The sequence below is a fragment of the Mastigoproctus giganteus genome, chromosome 7, assembly GCF_048544385.1.
Source record: "Mastigoproctus giganteus isolate SK-2022 chromosome 7, ASM4854438v1, whole genome shotgun sequence".
NCBI classification, from domain to species: Eukaryota; Metazoa; Arthropoda; class Arachnida; order Uropygi; family Thelyphonidae; genus Mastigoproctus; species Mastigoproctus giganteus.
In genome coordinates, this window is record NC_143581.1 from 211,532,250 (window position 1) to 211,546,611 (window position 14,362).

A 14,362-nucleotide genomic window follows, 5' to 3' on the forward strand; every position below is an offset into this window, starting at 1 on the left:
TCACCAATGCAGAATGGGAAATTACGCTCCTGGATATCCTCAGTATAAGTTATTTGCATACTCTTCACTTTCCATCAACTACTTATTTCAACACACTAAGCTATTTAAGGTTACCTAGGACAGAAGTGTGCATTTCTATCCTAATTCCTTAACTTCCTGTTAGCAGAATTGCTATACAATTTGCCTAGGACCAACATCATATAAAATTAAAACAAAAGGAATAAATATATGTGAAATATATATATCAGAACTGCTGTAACACCACACATATTCTGAAAAAAACAGCATATTTTCATATAACAAGGAATACATTTTAAAAAAACTGTAAATTACCAATATTTACTCCATTTCAAATTATTATATTATATTATACTTTGATTAGTAAATAAAATATCAAAAAATCCTATATCATTAAATAAAAATTTATTGAAATTGAAAAACATTTGTGAGCAATACTTTATTACTGTTTTGTTTTTATGGCTAATTTTTTTTTTAATTGGAGGAAGTAGAAGGGTAAATCTTGTATTGTTGGTTGCCCAGGTTGCTTTTTTTTTTTTTTTTTTTTTTTTTTTTCTGCCCTCTTCTAAAATAATTCTGTAACCACTCAATCAGATCATCCAATTTTATTTTTAACATGCAGCTCATTTTGATGTCCAGATCCATGTCAGAAACCATTTTTGATAAAATTTGTAAAACTTCCATTTTTATTTCAATATTTAATATTTTTGTTTAAAACACTTATCACCTTTTTTTGCACTTATTGCTTAGAGTATCAGGTAGTAAATAATATGCATATATAGGAACTGTCCATAAATATTTATACAAAATTTATTAACAAATCAAAATATGTAACATGTGCAAACAACAGTAAGCTGAAATGATGCTAATGAGAAAAGGTGCAACATGGCACTTTGGGTGAGTTTCTTAAGTATACCTTCAAATCTTTATGTTAATGTAAATAATAAATCCTTGCTAATTTCTTTGATATTGGATTATCTGAAATGCAATTCAAATGTATTTCAAAGTTACTACCATTTTCCAACAATATACAGATATACAATTTTACAAGCCTTTTAGTAGATAATTTAAAATATGTCAACAATGAAATTTGAAGTGTGAACTAGGTCTTACAACTTGTGAATAGCATGTCTAATTTTTAGAAAAAACTGCTAAAACCAGCTGTAGTCAAGCATCATTATAAAAAAAACTGAGTGAAGCTATAATGAAAATTCACTGCTGTATAGCATTAAACACAATGTCACCTTTAAATTTTACATTTCTACCAACTTTCTCCAGAACTGTGTGCATAATCCTAGAGAATTTTTGTATGTACATCTTTCTTTAAGTAACTGCATGAACAACTCAATACGAGTTGTTATAAGGTTTTAGGCAAATCAGCAACTAAGTCATATTGCTCTGTGTATAATATGTCTGTAAAATGCATGTGTTCTGTGGTCAATTTTGTTTGCAGGATGAAAAACCTGAGTTTTCAAGAGAAAAAAAATCATGCTACCCTTGCCTGAGACCAACTAACTCAGTCATTCTGTAAAAAAGACAATTAAAAATTCCTCACATCACTGACAGGATTCAAACTCGGGTGTTTTCAGTATAATCAGAATGGTCATTATACCAACTGTGCTACCCACAAAAGAGAGAGAGAGAGAAATGATAATGAATATGCTTCACAAAAAAAAATGTGTATTGGAGGATTAAAAAAAAATTAACTACAATCACAAGAAATAACAAAAATCACTGAGGTTTTGTCACCATATTAGTCATGTAGCCCAATGCATATAAGCTGAACATTAAATACAAGCACAATAAAATAAAAAAAAATAAAAATAAATAAATAAAATTATATATCAATGATGTTTTTGATATATAATTAAACACAGCAAATAAAGAGATACAGCATCCATATTTTAGGATATTATTTGTTTAACACTAGTAATCCATGGGGGAAATAGTAAAATAATTTTTTCTTTTAGCATAATCGCTTATTCAGTAAATTTCATAACTTGACACAAAGTGTTATCACAAGTTACAGTTATATCAGCTGGCCACAGAGAAATTTCATGAACTGGCAAAAAGTTTTGACATTATTTTAGAGTAGCTGAGAGAGAGAGAGAGAGAGAGAGAGAGAGAGAGAGAGAGAGAGAGAGAGAGAGACAGAGAGAGAGAGAGAGAGAGACAGTTTTATGAGAGCTCTGAAGTTTTGCCTTAGAAATAAATGTGAAAATAAGTTTTCATTACTTAGGTTAAGTCAATTTTTTTTTTTTTTTTTCTTTTCTCTTTTTATTTTTGTATACCTACATGTAATCGTTTCCTTTCAAGAAACTTCCATGGTTAATTTCTTCTGTATATAGAGATTTATTTACATTAAAAAAAAAAAAAAAAAAAGATTTAAATTTGCTACAACCAAGGTAAAATTTCACAAGTGTAATCATACATTATGCCCCAGCTGTGGGCATTTTCTTTGACATTCTCAACTGAATTAAATTGATGTCAAGCAATTTAAATCAGTTGAGAAGCAATTTAAATCAGTTCACTATAGGATCAGCTTACATAATTTGAAAGAGCTTGCACCACAAATCTAGTCTGTGGTTAATGCTAAGTTATGAAGACTACTGAATGAAGTTTATTGGTGAATATGCAATAGTGCTAAAAGAGAGAATGTCACCCATTTTTGCATGGATTAGAATTATTAAACAGCAGTTAGTTTTTTATTAAAAAAAATATTTTTATTTTATTCTGGTATCCCAAACAAATGGTATCAGAACCTATAGTACCATGTACCAGCTGAAGGCTAAGAGTATCGTGGACTAATGTTATTAGTGGAGTTCCTCAGGGTTCAGTGTTGGGTCCATTGTTGTTTTCTGTATTTATAAATGATATTGATGATGGTATATCAAGCTTAATGTCCAAGTTTGCAGACAATACAAAGGTTGGCAGGGTTGTTAAGGACACTACTGACGCTATGCTGCTGCAACAGGATCTGGAAAGGTTGAGCAGATGGGCTGAGAGGTGGCAAATGAAGTTTAACATTGACAAATGTAAAGTACTACATATGGGAAACAGTAACCCCAGAGCAACGTATCAACCCTGTGGTACTACACCGACAGTGGTAGAGAATGAAAAGGACCTGGGGGTAATTGTGCAGGCAGATACGAAGTTCTCTGAGCAGTGCAGACAGGCTGCAAGAGTAGCTCATGGTGTCTTGTCAATGATATACAGGAATTTTTCTAGCAGGTATAAGGAGGTGATTATTCCCTTGTATAAGGCAATGGTCAGGCCACACCTTGAGTACTGTATACAGATCTGGAGGCCTCATTTCAAGAACGATGTAGAGCTGCTGGAACGAATACAGAGAAAGGCAACAAGATTAGTGAATGGAACAAAGGGTTGCTCTTACGAAGAAAGGCTTAAGTTTTGCAAATTACAGTGTCTGGAGACTAGGCACCGGCGAGGTGATCTGATAGAGGTGTATAAAGCCTTGAATGGTTTGAGTATGCTCAATGCCAATGGGATTCTTCCTCTTGCTCAGAATAATCACCTGAGAGGGCATAAATTCAAATTGAGGAAAGACAGATGTAGAATAGATGTGCGGAAATTTGCATTTAGCCAGCGGGTAGTTGGTTGATGGAACAGACTTCCATCCCTTGTTGTGCAAGTTGATAGCCTAAATAAATTTAAGGCTCAGCTGGACAGGTATTTCGAATGAACGGAGTGGTGAAATGGGAGTGGTTTTTTTTTTTTTTTTTTGGCTGATGCTGCATAAGCTTGCTTTCTTGCATCATATGTCTCTACTAATGCTAATCAGAAGATACTAACATCAGACTTCAATTTCTATAGATTGTAAATTTTTGGAAAATACTTGAGAAGGAAGATTGTTTGGGAAAACAGAAGCAGATGGGATAAATGAGGAAGAGAAAAAGTTGGTTCTATGAGTTTGGAGTTTCAAATTGGTTTGGAAGAGAATGGGAGAATTACAAATCCATTTCAGAAAAACATGTCCTGTGAAAATATCTATAGAAAAGGTACACAGCATAAACTGAACTGAATGGAGTTAGGAGACGTGAGAGGTTTTAGCCCCCCCCCAACATACCATGTTGTGTGTGTGTGTGTGTGTGTGTGTGTGTGTGTGTGTGTGTGTGTGTGTGTGTGTGTGTGTGTGTGTGTGTGTGTGTGTGTGTGTGTGGGAGGGGGGATTTGAGATGTGTACATTTGATTTGATTTTAATGGCACAGAAATGACTATGGTTATAATATGCCAGGACAATGTTAAGATTTCAAAAAAAAAGATTGGGATATTAGTAAACTTTATAAAAGGTTGCCCTGTCAAAGGTTGTTGTTGTTGTTTGGTTTTTAGGAGCATTAGCAACTAAGGCCATATTGCTCCGGGATATGCGGTGGTCATTCCCTGACCTTTCCGCATCCTCCGTATTTGGTGGTGACGGGCTCGAACCCCGGTCTAATCAAGAAGCGTGTGCTACGCACTGCTGCTCCTTCCCACCTGGCTATGGAGGTGGCCCTGTCAAAGGTTTATACATATACATCAATAAATAAAATGCAGTATAACAGTAAAAATAGATTGCCTATTTTATATTTGTGTTTACATATTACTAGCTTGAAAAAACTTAAACTACTGACCCATGGTGATCATCAGATAAAATCTGAATGAGTATATAGGGCTCAGTCAGATGGTTAAAAGGAGTAAAATGGGCGTTTCCAAATTTGTACATTCGGTTAAAATATGCTTCATGAATAAGATGTCTCACTCTCTCACTCACACACACACACACACACACACACACACACACACACACATCATCAGCCCTCAGCAGAAAGGAATGTGTCACATTCACAAGCAATACGTGTGATGTATTTATGTCAATAAAGATGAGTAATTTAATACCTAACAGAGATAAGTGATCTTGTCTAGAAATCTGAGTGTCAAAGAGCAAAAGATCAGTAGACTTTATTTGTGAGAAATAAGACAGGACTGAGTGTTAGAAGGATCGAGGCTAACTACGTTTTCTTTGTCCCACTGGAGAATTACCTGAAGATTGGCATTCAAGGAATTGGTGGCAGACATTCAAGAAGTTTAGGCTATTTGGACAGAAAATTGTTTGTCAAATTGGAAGGTGGAATGTAGTGAGCAATCACCAGCAAATCTAGACAGGATTTCCAGTCAGTGAAAGAAGGGGTCATTAATATACTGGAAAAAAAGAGTGGGTGCAAAAAATGAACCCTGGGGAATACCAGCATTAAGCAGAAGTTAGAAGACAGAGCCATCTACCATCAACTGCAGAGAGAGAGAGAGAGAGAGAGAACTAGATACACAATTGCAAAAAACATTTGGAACCTTGTTTAGAAGACCTTTATGCCAAATATGATCAAAAGCCTTAGAAATAAAGACCAAGTACTTGAGTTTCAACAATCTTTTCCATTGAATTTGTCCATAGATGGATAACAAATATCTCCAGTGGATTGACACTGATGGAATTCACATTGGCAATGACTGATCAGATCGAAGGTTGAGATAGTTTAGGAGTCGGCAGTTAATGGATTTCTCCATTACTTTGGAAAGAGTAGATGTAAGTGCAATGAGAAGATAATTGGTTGGGATGGATATGTCACCCTTTTTTTAGGAACCAGCTGGATATGAGCAAATTTCCAAGAAGAAAGAAAAACACCAGTAGAATAAGAAAGTATAAAAAGAAGACAGAGAACTGGAGCAAGTGCAAGAACACAGGTTTTGAGAACATGTGGAGAAAAAATGCCCTCAAAACCTGGTGCTTTCTTGGCATTGACTTTTCAGAGTTCTTCTAACTCCTGCTGGAAGGCCATGGGAGACACTGAGTGGAGTATAAGCATGACTAGAATTGGTTTGCCAAAATCTATACAAGAGTTAGAAGAAAAATCAGATGAAAGTAAGTCAGTATTGTCTATAGCTGAGGATACAATAGAACTATTAGATTTTGACAGAGGTGGGAGTATTGGAATTAAAGTTGTGGCCAACAGCACTGGTAAGAGTCCAGAATGCTCAGCTACCAGGAAGTAAGTTTTTACTTCCTGGTAGCTGAGCAGGAAGCAAGTTTTTACTCTTAGTCTGTTCTAAATAAAGTTTTGACTAATTAATAACTGTTTTACAATTAAATAAAAAATAAATTTTCTGTTTATACTCAGGGATGACCAAACAGTCAGAGGAGTTCACAAGATAGACAGAATACAAGAAACAGCACCATATTCAGCAGTCATGGGCTTGAACCCCGGTCACTCAAGGCACGTGTACTTATGCAACCGCGTGCCTGACCACTAGGCTTTAGTGTAGGCAGAAAACGAAGCTGGAGATTTGGATAAAAGTCAATTGCAAAATGCTACATTATCTTGAATAGTCTTAGTACATTTATTGGAAAACCAAGATTTAGATAAGGGATGAGATTTTAAGAAGGAATGCAGGATAGAGGATTTTGTCCCTACAAGAATAATTTTACTGATCTGAACAAACATTGGGATTAGAAGTAATCATATCAAGGAAAGGAGGAATAGAAACCATGCAGAACATCACACTGCACATTCCTGTAATGACAAACAACATGTGGCTGAGACTGGCCATGAGACCGAGGCGCCAGTGAAGAAGAGACCATCACCAAGTTGTGATCCTACGTACTAGGAGGGCCACTAACACAGAGCGTGTACTTTTAAAGATTGCTGGTGAGAAAGACTGTTGGTGTGTGGTTAGGATTGTCTAACCATACACCAGCAGCCTTGATGAACAGGCTTCATGGGGTCATTAGTAATCAGAAATGTTTTGGTAGCTTGACCAGCTGGGTTTGTGCAACTATAAAACTGAAGCCAGCTGGAGTAGGTGAACATTAAAATCACCATGGAAAATTACCTCACAAGTTGGACTGAAGCAAGATTATAGGTTTCCACATGATTAGTGGAGTTAGGAAAACAAAGGTAACACAGAGAGAGAGAGAGAGAGAGATTTTATTAAGCCAAAGGAGATCAAAAAGAGCCAATTCCAAGCTAGGAATGGATGTATGTCTCTGGTCATAGGCAAAAATACTGAGTTGAGCAGCAGTTGAGGCATCTGATAACTGAGACTAACAGAAAAAATAAGTGGAACAAAATGAGTTTGTGAGAGATTGACTATTCACTAACCTGATTACTCTTTAAACAGAGCTGAGGAATTTTATATAAACCTTTGGAAACTTTTGTACTTCTTCCTTACCTAACTCTTGTGCTAAGTTCTGGATGGTGTTTCGAACTAGGGTTTGGACATTATCTGGAAAAGCATTTACTAAGGTTTCAACTGCAAATTCATTAACACATGGCTCATAGTTAAAAGGACTACTGCCAATTTACAGTTCCATAGATAAGCCCATAATGATAAACTGTTTGTGCCTCTCAAAATTATGAAAATTTCTGCAGGTCTTACAGATACACAAATTCAGTTGGAATGTAATCAGATGGAGAAAGCCAAAAGCTAGTTTGAATAAAGTTAGAATTAACAACAATTGGTTTCAATCCCTAAACAGGCTACAAGAGATGGAGAGTCGTTTATAAATTCAAAGGCACTCTTAGTTCATAGTTTTAATCTTGTAGTGCTATATTTATGTGATAAAAAATATAATGAAAAGATAAGGCAGTATATAATATTTTCAGAGGTAAATTAACAATGAATGCTAAATCATCTTATTTAAACTTGATTTCTTTGTGAACTTAACTAAGTGTAATTAATTTAGTCATCCTTGACATTTAGTTCTTAAATTTAAAGTTGTATTTCTAACTTGCTTCACCAACTGTTGATCAGATGGCATACAAAAGTTTTATCAAATTTTATACATTTGTATATCAAAGTATTTTCTCTTCTCTTTTTCAGTTAAAAAATTAAGGAAAATGAGGATGGGAAAGGGGGATTTAATGACATGATCACAATTTTAAATTCTTCATGAAAATATGGGAAAAAAAAACTTATAACTGGGAGGGTAAAAAGGTCTCCTACTTAAATCAAGGAAGTTCATTTCAGTGCTCCATAACTGCTTTTTTTTTTTTTTTTTTTTTTTAGATATTTAGAATGTTTTTTTTGAGACAAAGGGTCCAGTACAAACAAATTAAATGCAAGTTAGCATTCTCATTTTCTACTATTCATTCAACTCTGTCATACCTTGCAATGGTTACATTCATGCCAAATATGTATCTAGTGAATGAAGTGACACTGCTTCCATGGATACATATCACTAGTAAGGCATCTTCCATCATGAGTAGCTGTGCAAAGGAAGAACAGATGAATAATACAGTCAAAGCACATAGACACTAATGAAATAGCTACGCAAAAGATTAGGCCTATATACTGTTAGTGCTTTGCAGCATATATCATGTGCAAATCATGAAGTTTCATAGTTTTGTAATTGTGTAAACTGTGACAGTCATTATTTCAATTTTTATTCTTCATTACCTGCAGATTTATTTTACAATTTCGTTCAGAAATTTGAGCTAATAAAGATTTCTTTTCAAATTGGCTTTCATATTTTTAAATGCAAATGAAATTAAACAGGGAAAACTAAAAGTTCTCACCTTCTACTGAAAATAATTCTTCTGAACAAATTAAATGATTTGTTGCTGAAGAAACTAACTCAAATATTGTTGGGGTAGGCAGATGTGGAATAACAGCTTGAAGAGTATGGAGGTGGTTAATATTCTTGCATCTAAAATAAACAGTAAAATAAACTAAAATGAACATTAGAATAAACTAATATTTAATATAGTAGCATGAAGTGTGCAAATGATTATTTTTTTATTAAGCTGACAACAATATTAATAACTTAGGAAGCATGCTTACTTGTTAAAATTCTTTACAAAAGTATCTAAAATACTAGTAGTTTGGGTAGTTTTCAAATGGCAAATCCGAATACCATCATGCAAAGCAACAGCCCACACACAATATGAGTCAAGTGACCTAATGAAAAGAAGAACATGTAATTTAGTAAAAAGATCAATTCTATAAAAAAAAACATGTAATAAATCTAAAAATATAAAAATTTAAAAAAAATAAATAAGACAAAATATAAAAATAATAAAAAAAATAAAAAAATTTGCTCATTACAACTAAAAACAGCACTTATTAATGAAAAGGGGGGGAAAATTAACATAATTTGGATAGGTGAACATGTAAGTTTACAAATTATTGCAAATACAGGTAGTCGTCGACTTACGACCAATGCGCTTTACGACTCATCAACTGCTACTGCATCTCGCACCACGTTTCATCAACCCTCTCTTAATGCAGCTCTAAATTCGGGGGACCACACGGATAGGTGTGGTCCCCGAAGCCACTGCCCAGTAACATGTGTTTGGCGTGAATAAGCTAGTCTTGATCCGTTTAGTCAGCTTTGCCATCACAGTCGAACAAAACATTTCTGATCTAATATTTTATGTTGTAGAAAAAGACTAAACCTCTATTTGAAATAATACATACATTTGCACTGCTCTTTTTAAATGTCACAAATACATTTGTGTACCTTTGGTTGTTCTAAATAAATTTTATGGAATTTATTTCTAGATTTCCATATTAATGTAGTAGGGATTTAATTAATGTCCAAGTTTTCAAATGATACAATATACAGGACCAATGTGTTTATAAAATTTTCATTGTAAAAAGTCTAACGCCCAAACACAAAAGAGTAAGAAATACCAACGATCACACACACACACACACACACACACACACACACACACACACACACACACACACACACACCTAATAATTTAGGTAGTTTTTCTGATTTGTTAAAATCATGGGACAGACCAATTGGCAGGGTTTTAACGACAGTATCAGACCTTTTGAGGTTCAAGTTTTTCTGTGTTACTTGTTTTTCTTTTGAAAGAAAATTTGTGTATACTGTATTCTTTTGAATACAGTATACACAAATGAATGTAAAATGGTCCCAGTTCCAGTGAAACCATTTTACAGTATCAAACCATTTCAGTACAAGCAAGTAAAAACTGAAACACTGGTTTAAGTTACTACTTGTTTTTACTGAAATCCATTTATAGATTCAAATATATCTGCTGAATGAAGCAGCTTGGATTTGGAAGTGTTTTTTACGTAATTACTACCTCTATAAACAGGATATTTTAGAATTACAAATTACTAAGTTTCTACAGATGAGAGATGAAAACTATTCATATATTCCAGAACTATACACACTTAAAATGTTAAAATAATGAGTATGTAATTACTGCTACTATTTTGGGATTTTTTTTTTTTTTTTTAACATTCAACGAATACTACAAATTCACGCAAAATATCGGAAAGTTTTTATGATGATAATGTTATTATTTTCCGCATTAATAGCAGGAAATTACTACTATTTCAGACTATGAACATTAGATATCTGTTATAAAGCTAAACTCAAATCAGTTAAACTACACTAATAAGTCTTCAAATTTATAAAAAATTTTCAATACTTACATATGCAAAAGTTTCTGCAGGATATGAACAGCTTCTTCATCAGTTAAAAGGCCAAGAAGCTCTGTTATATTCTGTTCGAAATTTTCATAATATATCTCTTCTGATCTAATGGAAGTCTAATTTTAAAAAAAAATTCAGAAAATTTGAATTAATTTCTATTTAAAATGTAGACAAGAAATAAGTGGTAAAAAAACTGATTACTTAAAAATTGAAGGCGGCATTTTCTTTAACAATATTAAAATAGCACACAAATTCTATCTAAAAATGTAATATTAATAAATGGAGTAGCATAATTACCCCATTCATGGATAGAATTTAATCAGATAGTATGACTCAGAGCTGTAATGCTCAATACATTCTACATTGATATCAATATTTGTAAAATAATAAGAGTCTTCAGTTGGAGGTGTTAAGTGAGAAGTAACGCATGCTGTATTTTAAGGAATTTTCTATACTCTCGTGATGCTCTTTACTTCATGTGATGCTCTTTACTTAACACCGCCAACTGAAGACGTTATAACTTAATGAAAGTCTGTCATCACAACTATTGGCATTATCAATTCTTTTATGTTCCAGATTAACTACTTTCTACTTTATGACAACCAGGGACGGAGTAGTGCACTTCTGCTTCCTTGTGCTTATTTTAAAATTTCGTTAAATTAAATCTCGTCCCACCTTAATGCATTAACTTAACCATTCCACCTTATATTTAGCCATCAGTCTTTTCATAAAACTATTGCAGATTATATTCAAGGTGAGTACCGCACTTTAAGCATTTCGCTATTTTTTTAATATTTAGTCTATTATCACGGTACTATAAGAATTCTATAACTTTATACTTGTTAGTAATAATATATAAATATATAATACAATAATGATTATGTAGCTAATTATTGATATATAGATACATTGAAAGGAACTTTTTCGATAAAACACACTAAGCATTTTCAATATATCCCACCAATAATTAACAGAGCTATCTGTTTCTGATTGCTATCTGCCTGTTTAACTAAGTCCAATTCTTAAATTTAAACATAAAGGCTAATTTGGTTATAATTTAAATTTAGGGGCAAACAGGCAAGATAACAGCTAGTCTGACAGATAACTTTGAAACGAATATATAGAAAATAAAGGGGCAAACATAATTTTCAATTTGCTTCATATTTATGCAAAAGCTACTGTTGACATAAGGAGAAAGGAAGTAGGGATAAGTATAGTAATAGTACCTCAATTTCCCTCGAATTGCTATTCACATTGCCTCGACTCACCTATTCTTACATAAACATGTACGAATAGGTTTATATATATATATAAACATGTCAGAAGAGATGAGTCTGATAAAGTTTGCATAGATGGAGGTGAAAATTACACAAAGTGTCAAGGACTAGAAGGGTAAGGATAGTAGAAAAAAAAAAGTAATGTAGATTTGAAAAAAGGCGAAAGAATGTTAATATTCTAACAGTTATGATGAATTAGGAAAATTATGGGCTGAATTGCAAAGCCAATTTGGAGGTGAAGGAACTGAAAAGTAAAATTATTAATACCAAATGATTAAACAAAATAAAGTAAAATAAAATAAATGTGGTAAAGCTGTCATCAGATATGGGTGGGCAAATTTAGTTATAGGTTGAATATAGGGAAGGCAAAAGTGCAAAGTCTGATGTCAGCAGAAGTATATTTTTGATACATGGTTAGGTATTTCATCAGGGGACTACAACTAACCATGTATCAGGAATGGCATTTCTATACTTGTCTATAACAGTAGAAGAAAAGTTAAATAAAGCCAAAAAAGGAAAAAAAAAATTAGCACATTCTTTTACAGTATGGACAAGGTAGTCCCAACAGTGTCAATGAAATGAAAATTAAGGTAAAAATAAGGATAAGGCTAAAAATACATGTAATTAAGTGTTTCCAGAGTGGGAAAAAGGTTTGAGATTTGAGTAAATTTGGAGATATATTTTAGTGTTGGAATTTTGTGGAGATTAGAAGAATTAAAATAATTTAGTGTTCGAATTTTGTGGAGATTAGAAGAATTAAAATAAGTAGTAACAAGCACATGGTATAGGGAGAGGTATTAAATTGAGGATGGATAAAGGCATAGTTAAATAAAGATGAAAATAGCGATAGAATGAGGATAGTTGGAACGCTCGTATCACCCTCTTATTGAACTAATAAGCTCTACGAACAGGAAGAAAGGTAGCAATAGAAAGTAGAAAGGTAAAAAGTATAGAAAAAGTTATTAAAACATACTGAGCTAGCTAAAAAGACATGAATACCAAATGCTTGTACTGCAGGGGAAAAAGCAGATGAAAATATGTAAGTCAAAACAGGCCTAGAAACGAACTGAAACCGAAAGAAAGTATAATAAGAAAGGGAACGATACCTGGAATTTAAGTAGTATGTAGCAGAAGGAAGACTACGGAAAATAAAGCACACATATTTAGTAGAGTAGATGAATGTATACTAGTGACTTAGTTATAGGATAAAGCAATTTATAGCAGCATAACGGACTTCATAGAGAGCTGTGAAGAAGTGGAAATATATATGGAAATAGTGACCTCTATAGTCGTATTTTGAACAAAGAGCGTAGAGATACATAAGAGTAGCGTTAGAAAAGAGAGTGTATATATATATATATATATATATATATATATATATATATATTTATATATACAGTCGAACTTCCCTATAACAAATTCGATAAATCCGGCGAAAAAATTCGTTATAGAGAAATTTCGTTATACAGAGAATATCTTTTTTATTAGAAATCGTTATCTAATTAGAAAAAGAAAACGAATCTACAATTATTTTTAATGTATTTTATTTCAAAAACATACTTATTTAAATTACTTTTACACAATTTTCGCCGGTAAGTATCACACATTAAAAAAAAATCTAATTTTCGTTTCCACAGTACAATTAAAAAATTGTCTGATTCTCAAAGAAAACCTCACATTTATTGAGAGCATTAAAAACATTATCAGGAACATTTTCACAAAACTGTAGACCCACACAAACCGTTTTAAAAGCGTTAATAATTTCTTCGTGAGTTGGCTTTTCTACGGGTTGTTCTGATGCGTCTTCAGCGTCATCGCTAATTTCTTCGTGATCATGGTCGCGTCTAACACTGTTCAGCAATATTTCATCTTCATTTGGATGTTCTGCTGTGATCTACATAAACATAACTACCCAGTGTTATTTCATTTTCGATGTTTCCAGACGATTCTAATAATGTCCAAAAGTTTTTCAGTTGTGAAAGGGGCAATTCATCTTGTTCGTCCAGTTGTTGTTCGACTTCTGTATTCAATGCAAATCCCGCTTTTGAAAAACAATTTTGAATAGTATATTTAGTGACATCGTTTGTCCAAACTTTTGCCAGTTCAGAGATGCAATCTCTAAGGTTAATTGTAACCTCTAAGTTTCTATTTTCTGATAACACACTGACAATCTTCATTATTATTCTCTTTCGATAATGAAATTTAAAATTTTTAATAATGCCTTGGTCCATTGGCTGGAGTTTTGATGTTACGTTTGGTGGTAAAAACAACTTCGCACTTTTAAGTTCGGCAGAAATATTGGCAGGATGTGCCGGACAGTTGTCAGTTACCAACACGATTTTCCTTTTTTCTTTTGTTATACGCTTGTCTAGTTTTAATATCCATTCTTCAAAAATATCACTTGTCATCCATGCTTTTTTATTAAAAGGTGTAGTCAACTTTCAAAGATTTTGTGCCTCTAAAACATCTTGGGTTTTTTGATATTCCGATGACTAAAAGTCTTAATTTTTCACTTCCTGTCATATTTGCTCCAACTAGCACAGTGATTCTTTCTTTGCTTTCTGCCAAAACATTTATCATCCTTAAAAGCAAGTGTTCTATTC

At 33.1% G+C, this 14,362-nt stretch overlaps 1 protein-coding gene across 1 annotated transcript in view; it reads right to left on the reverse strand.

Annotated features, from left to right (window-relative positions):
* Ltn1 (E3 ubiquitin-protein ligase listerin) overlaps positions 1–14,362 on the reverse strand; it is a 264,614-nt gene that overhangs the window by 76,009 nt on the left and 174,243 nt on the right. Inside the window, exons 17-19 of the mRNA XM_090378100.1 lie at positions 10,483–10,598; positions 8,851–8,967; positions 8,586–8,716 (exon numbers count right to left, since the gene is read on the reverse strand). Of these exons, the coding sequence (XP_090234226.1) occupies positions 8,586–8,716; positions 8,851–8,967; positions 10,483–10,598 (364 nt within the window). The remainder of the gene's footprint in view (positions 1–8,585; positions 8,717–8,850; positions 8,968–10,482; positions 10,599–14,362) is intronic.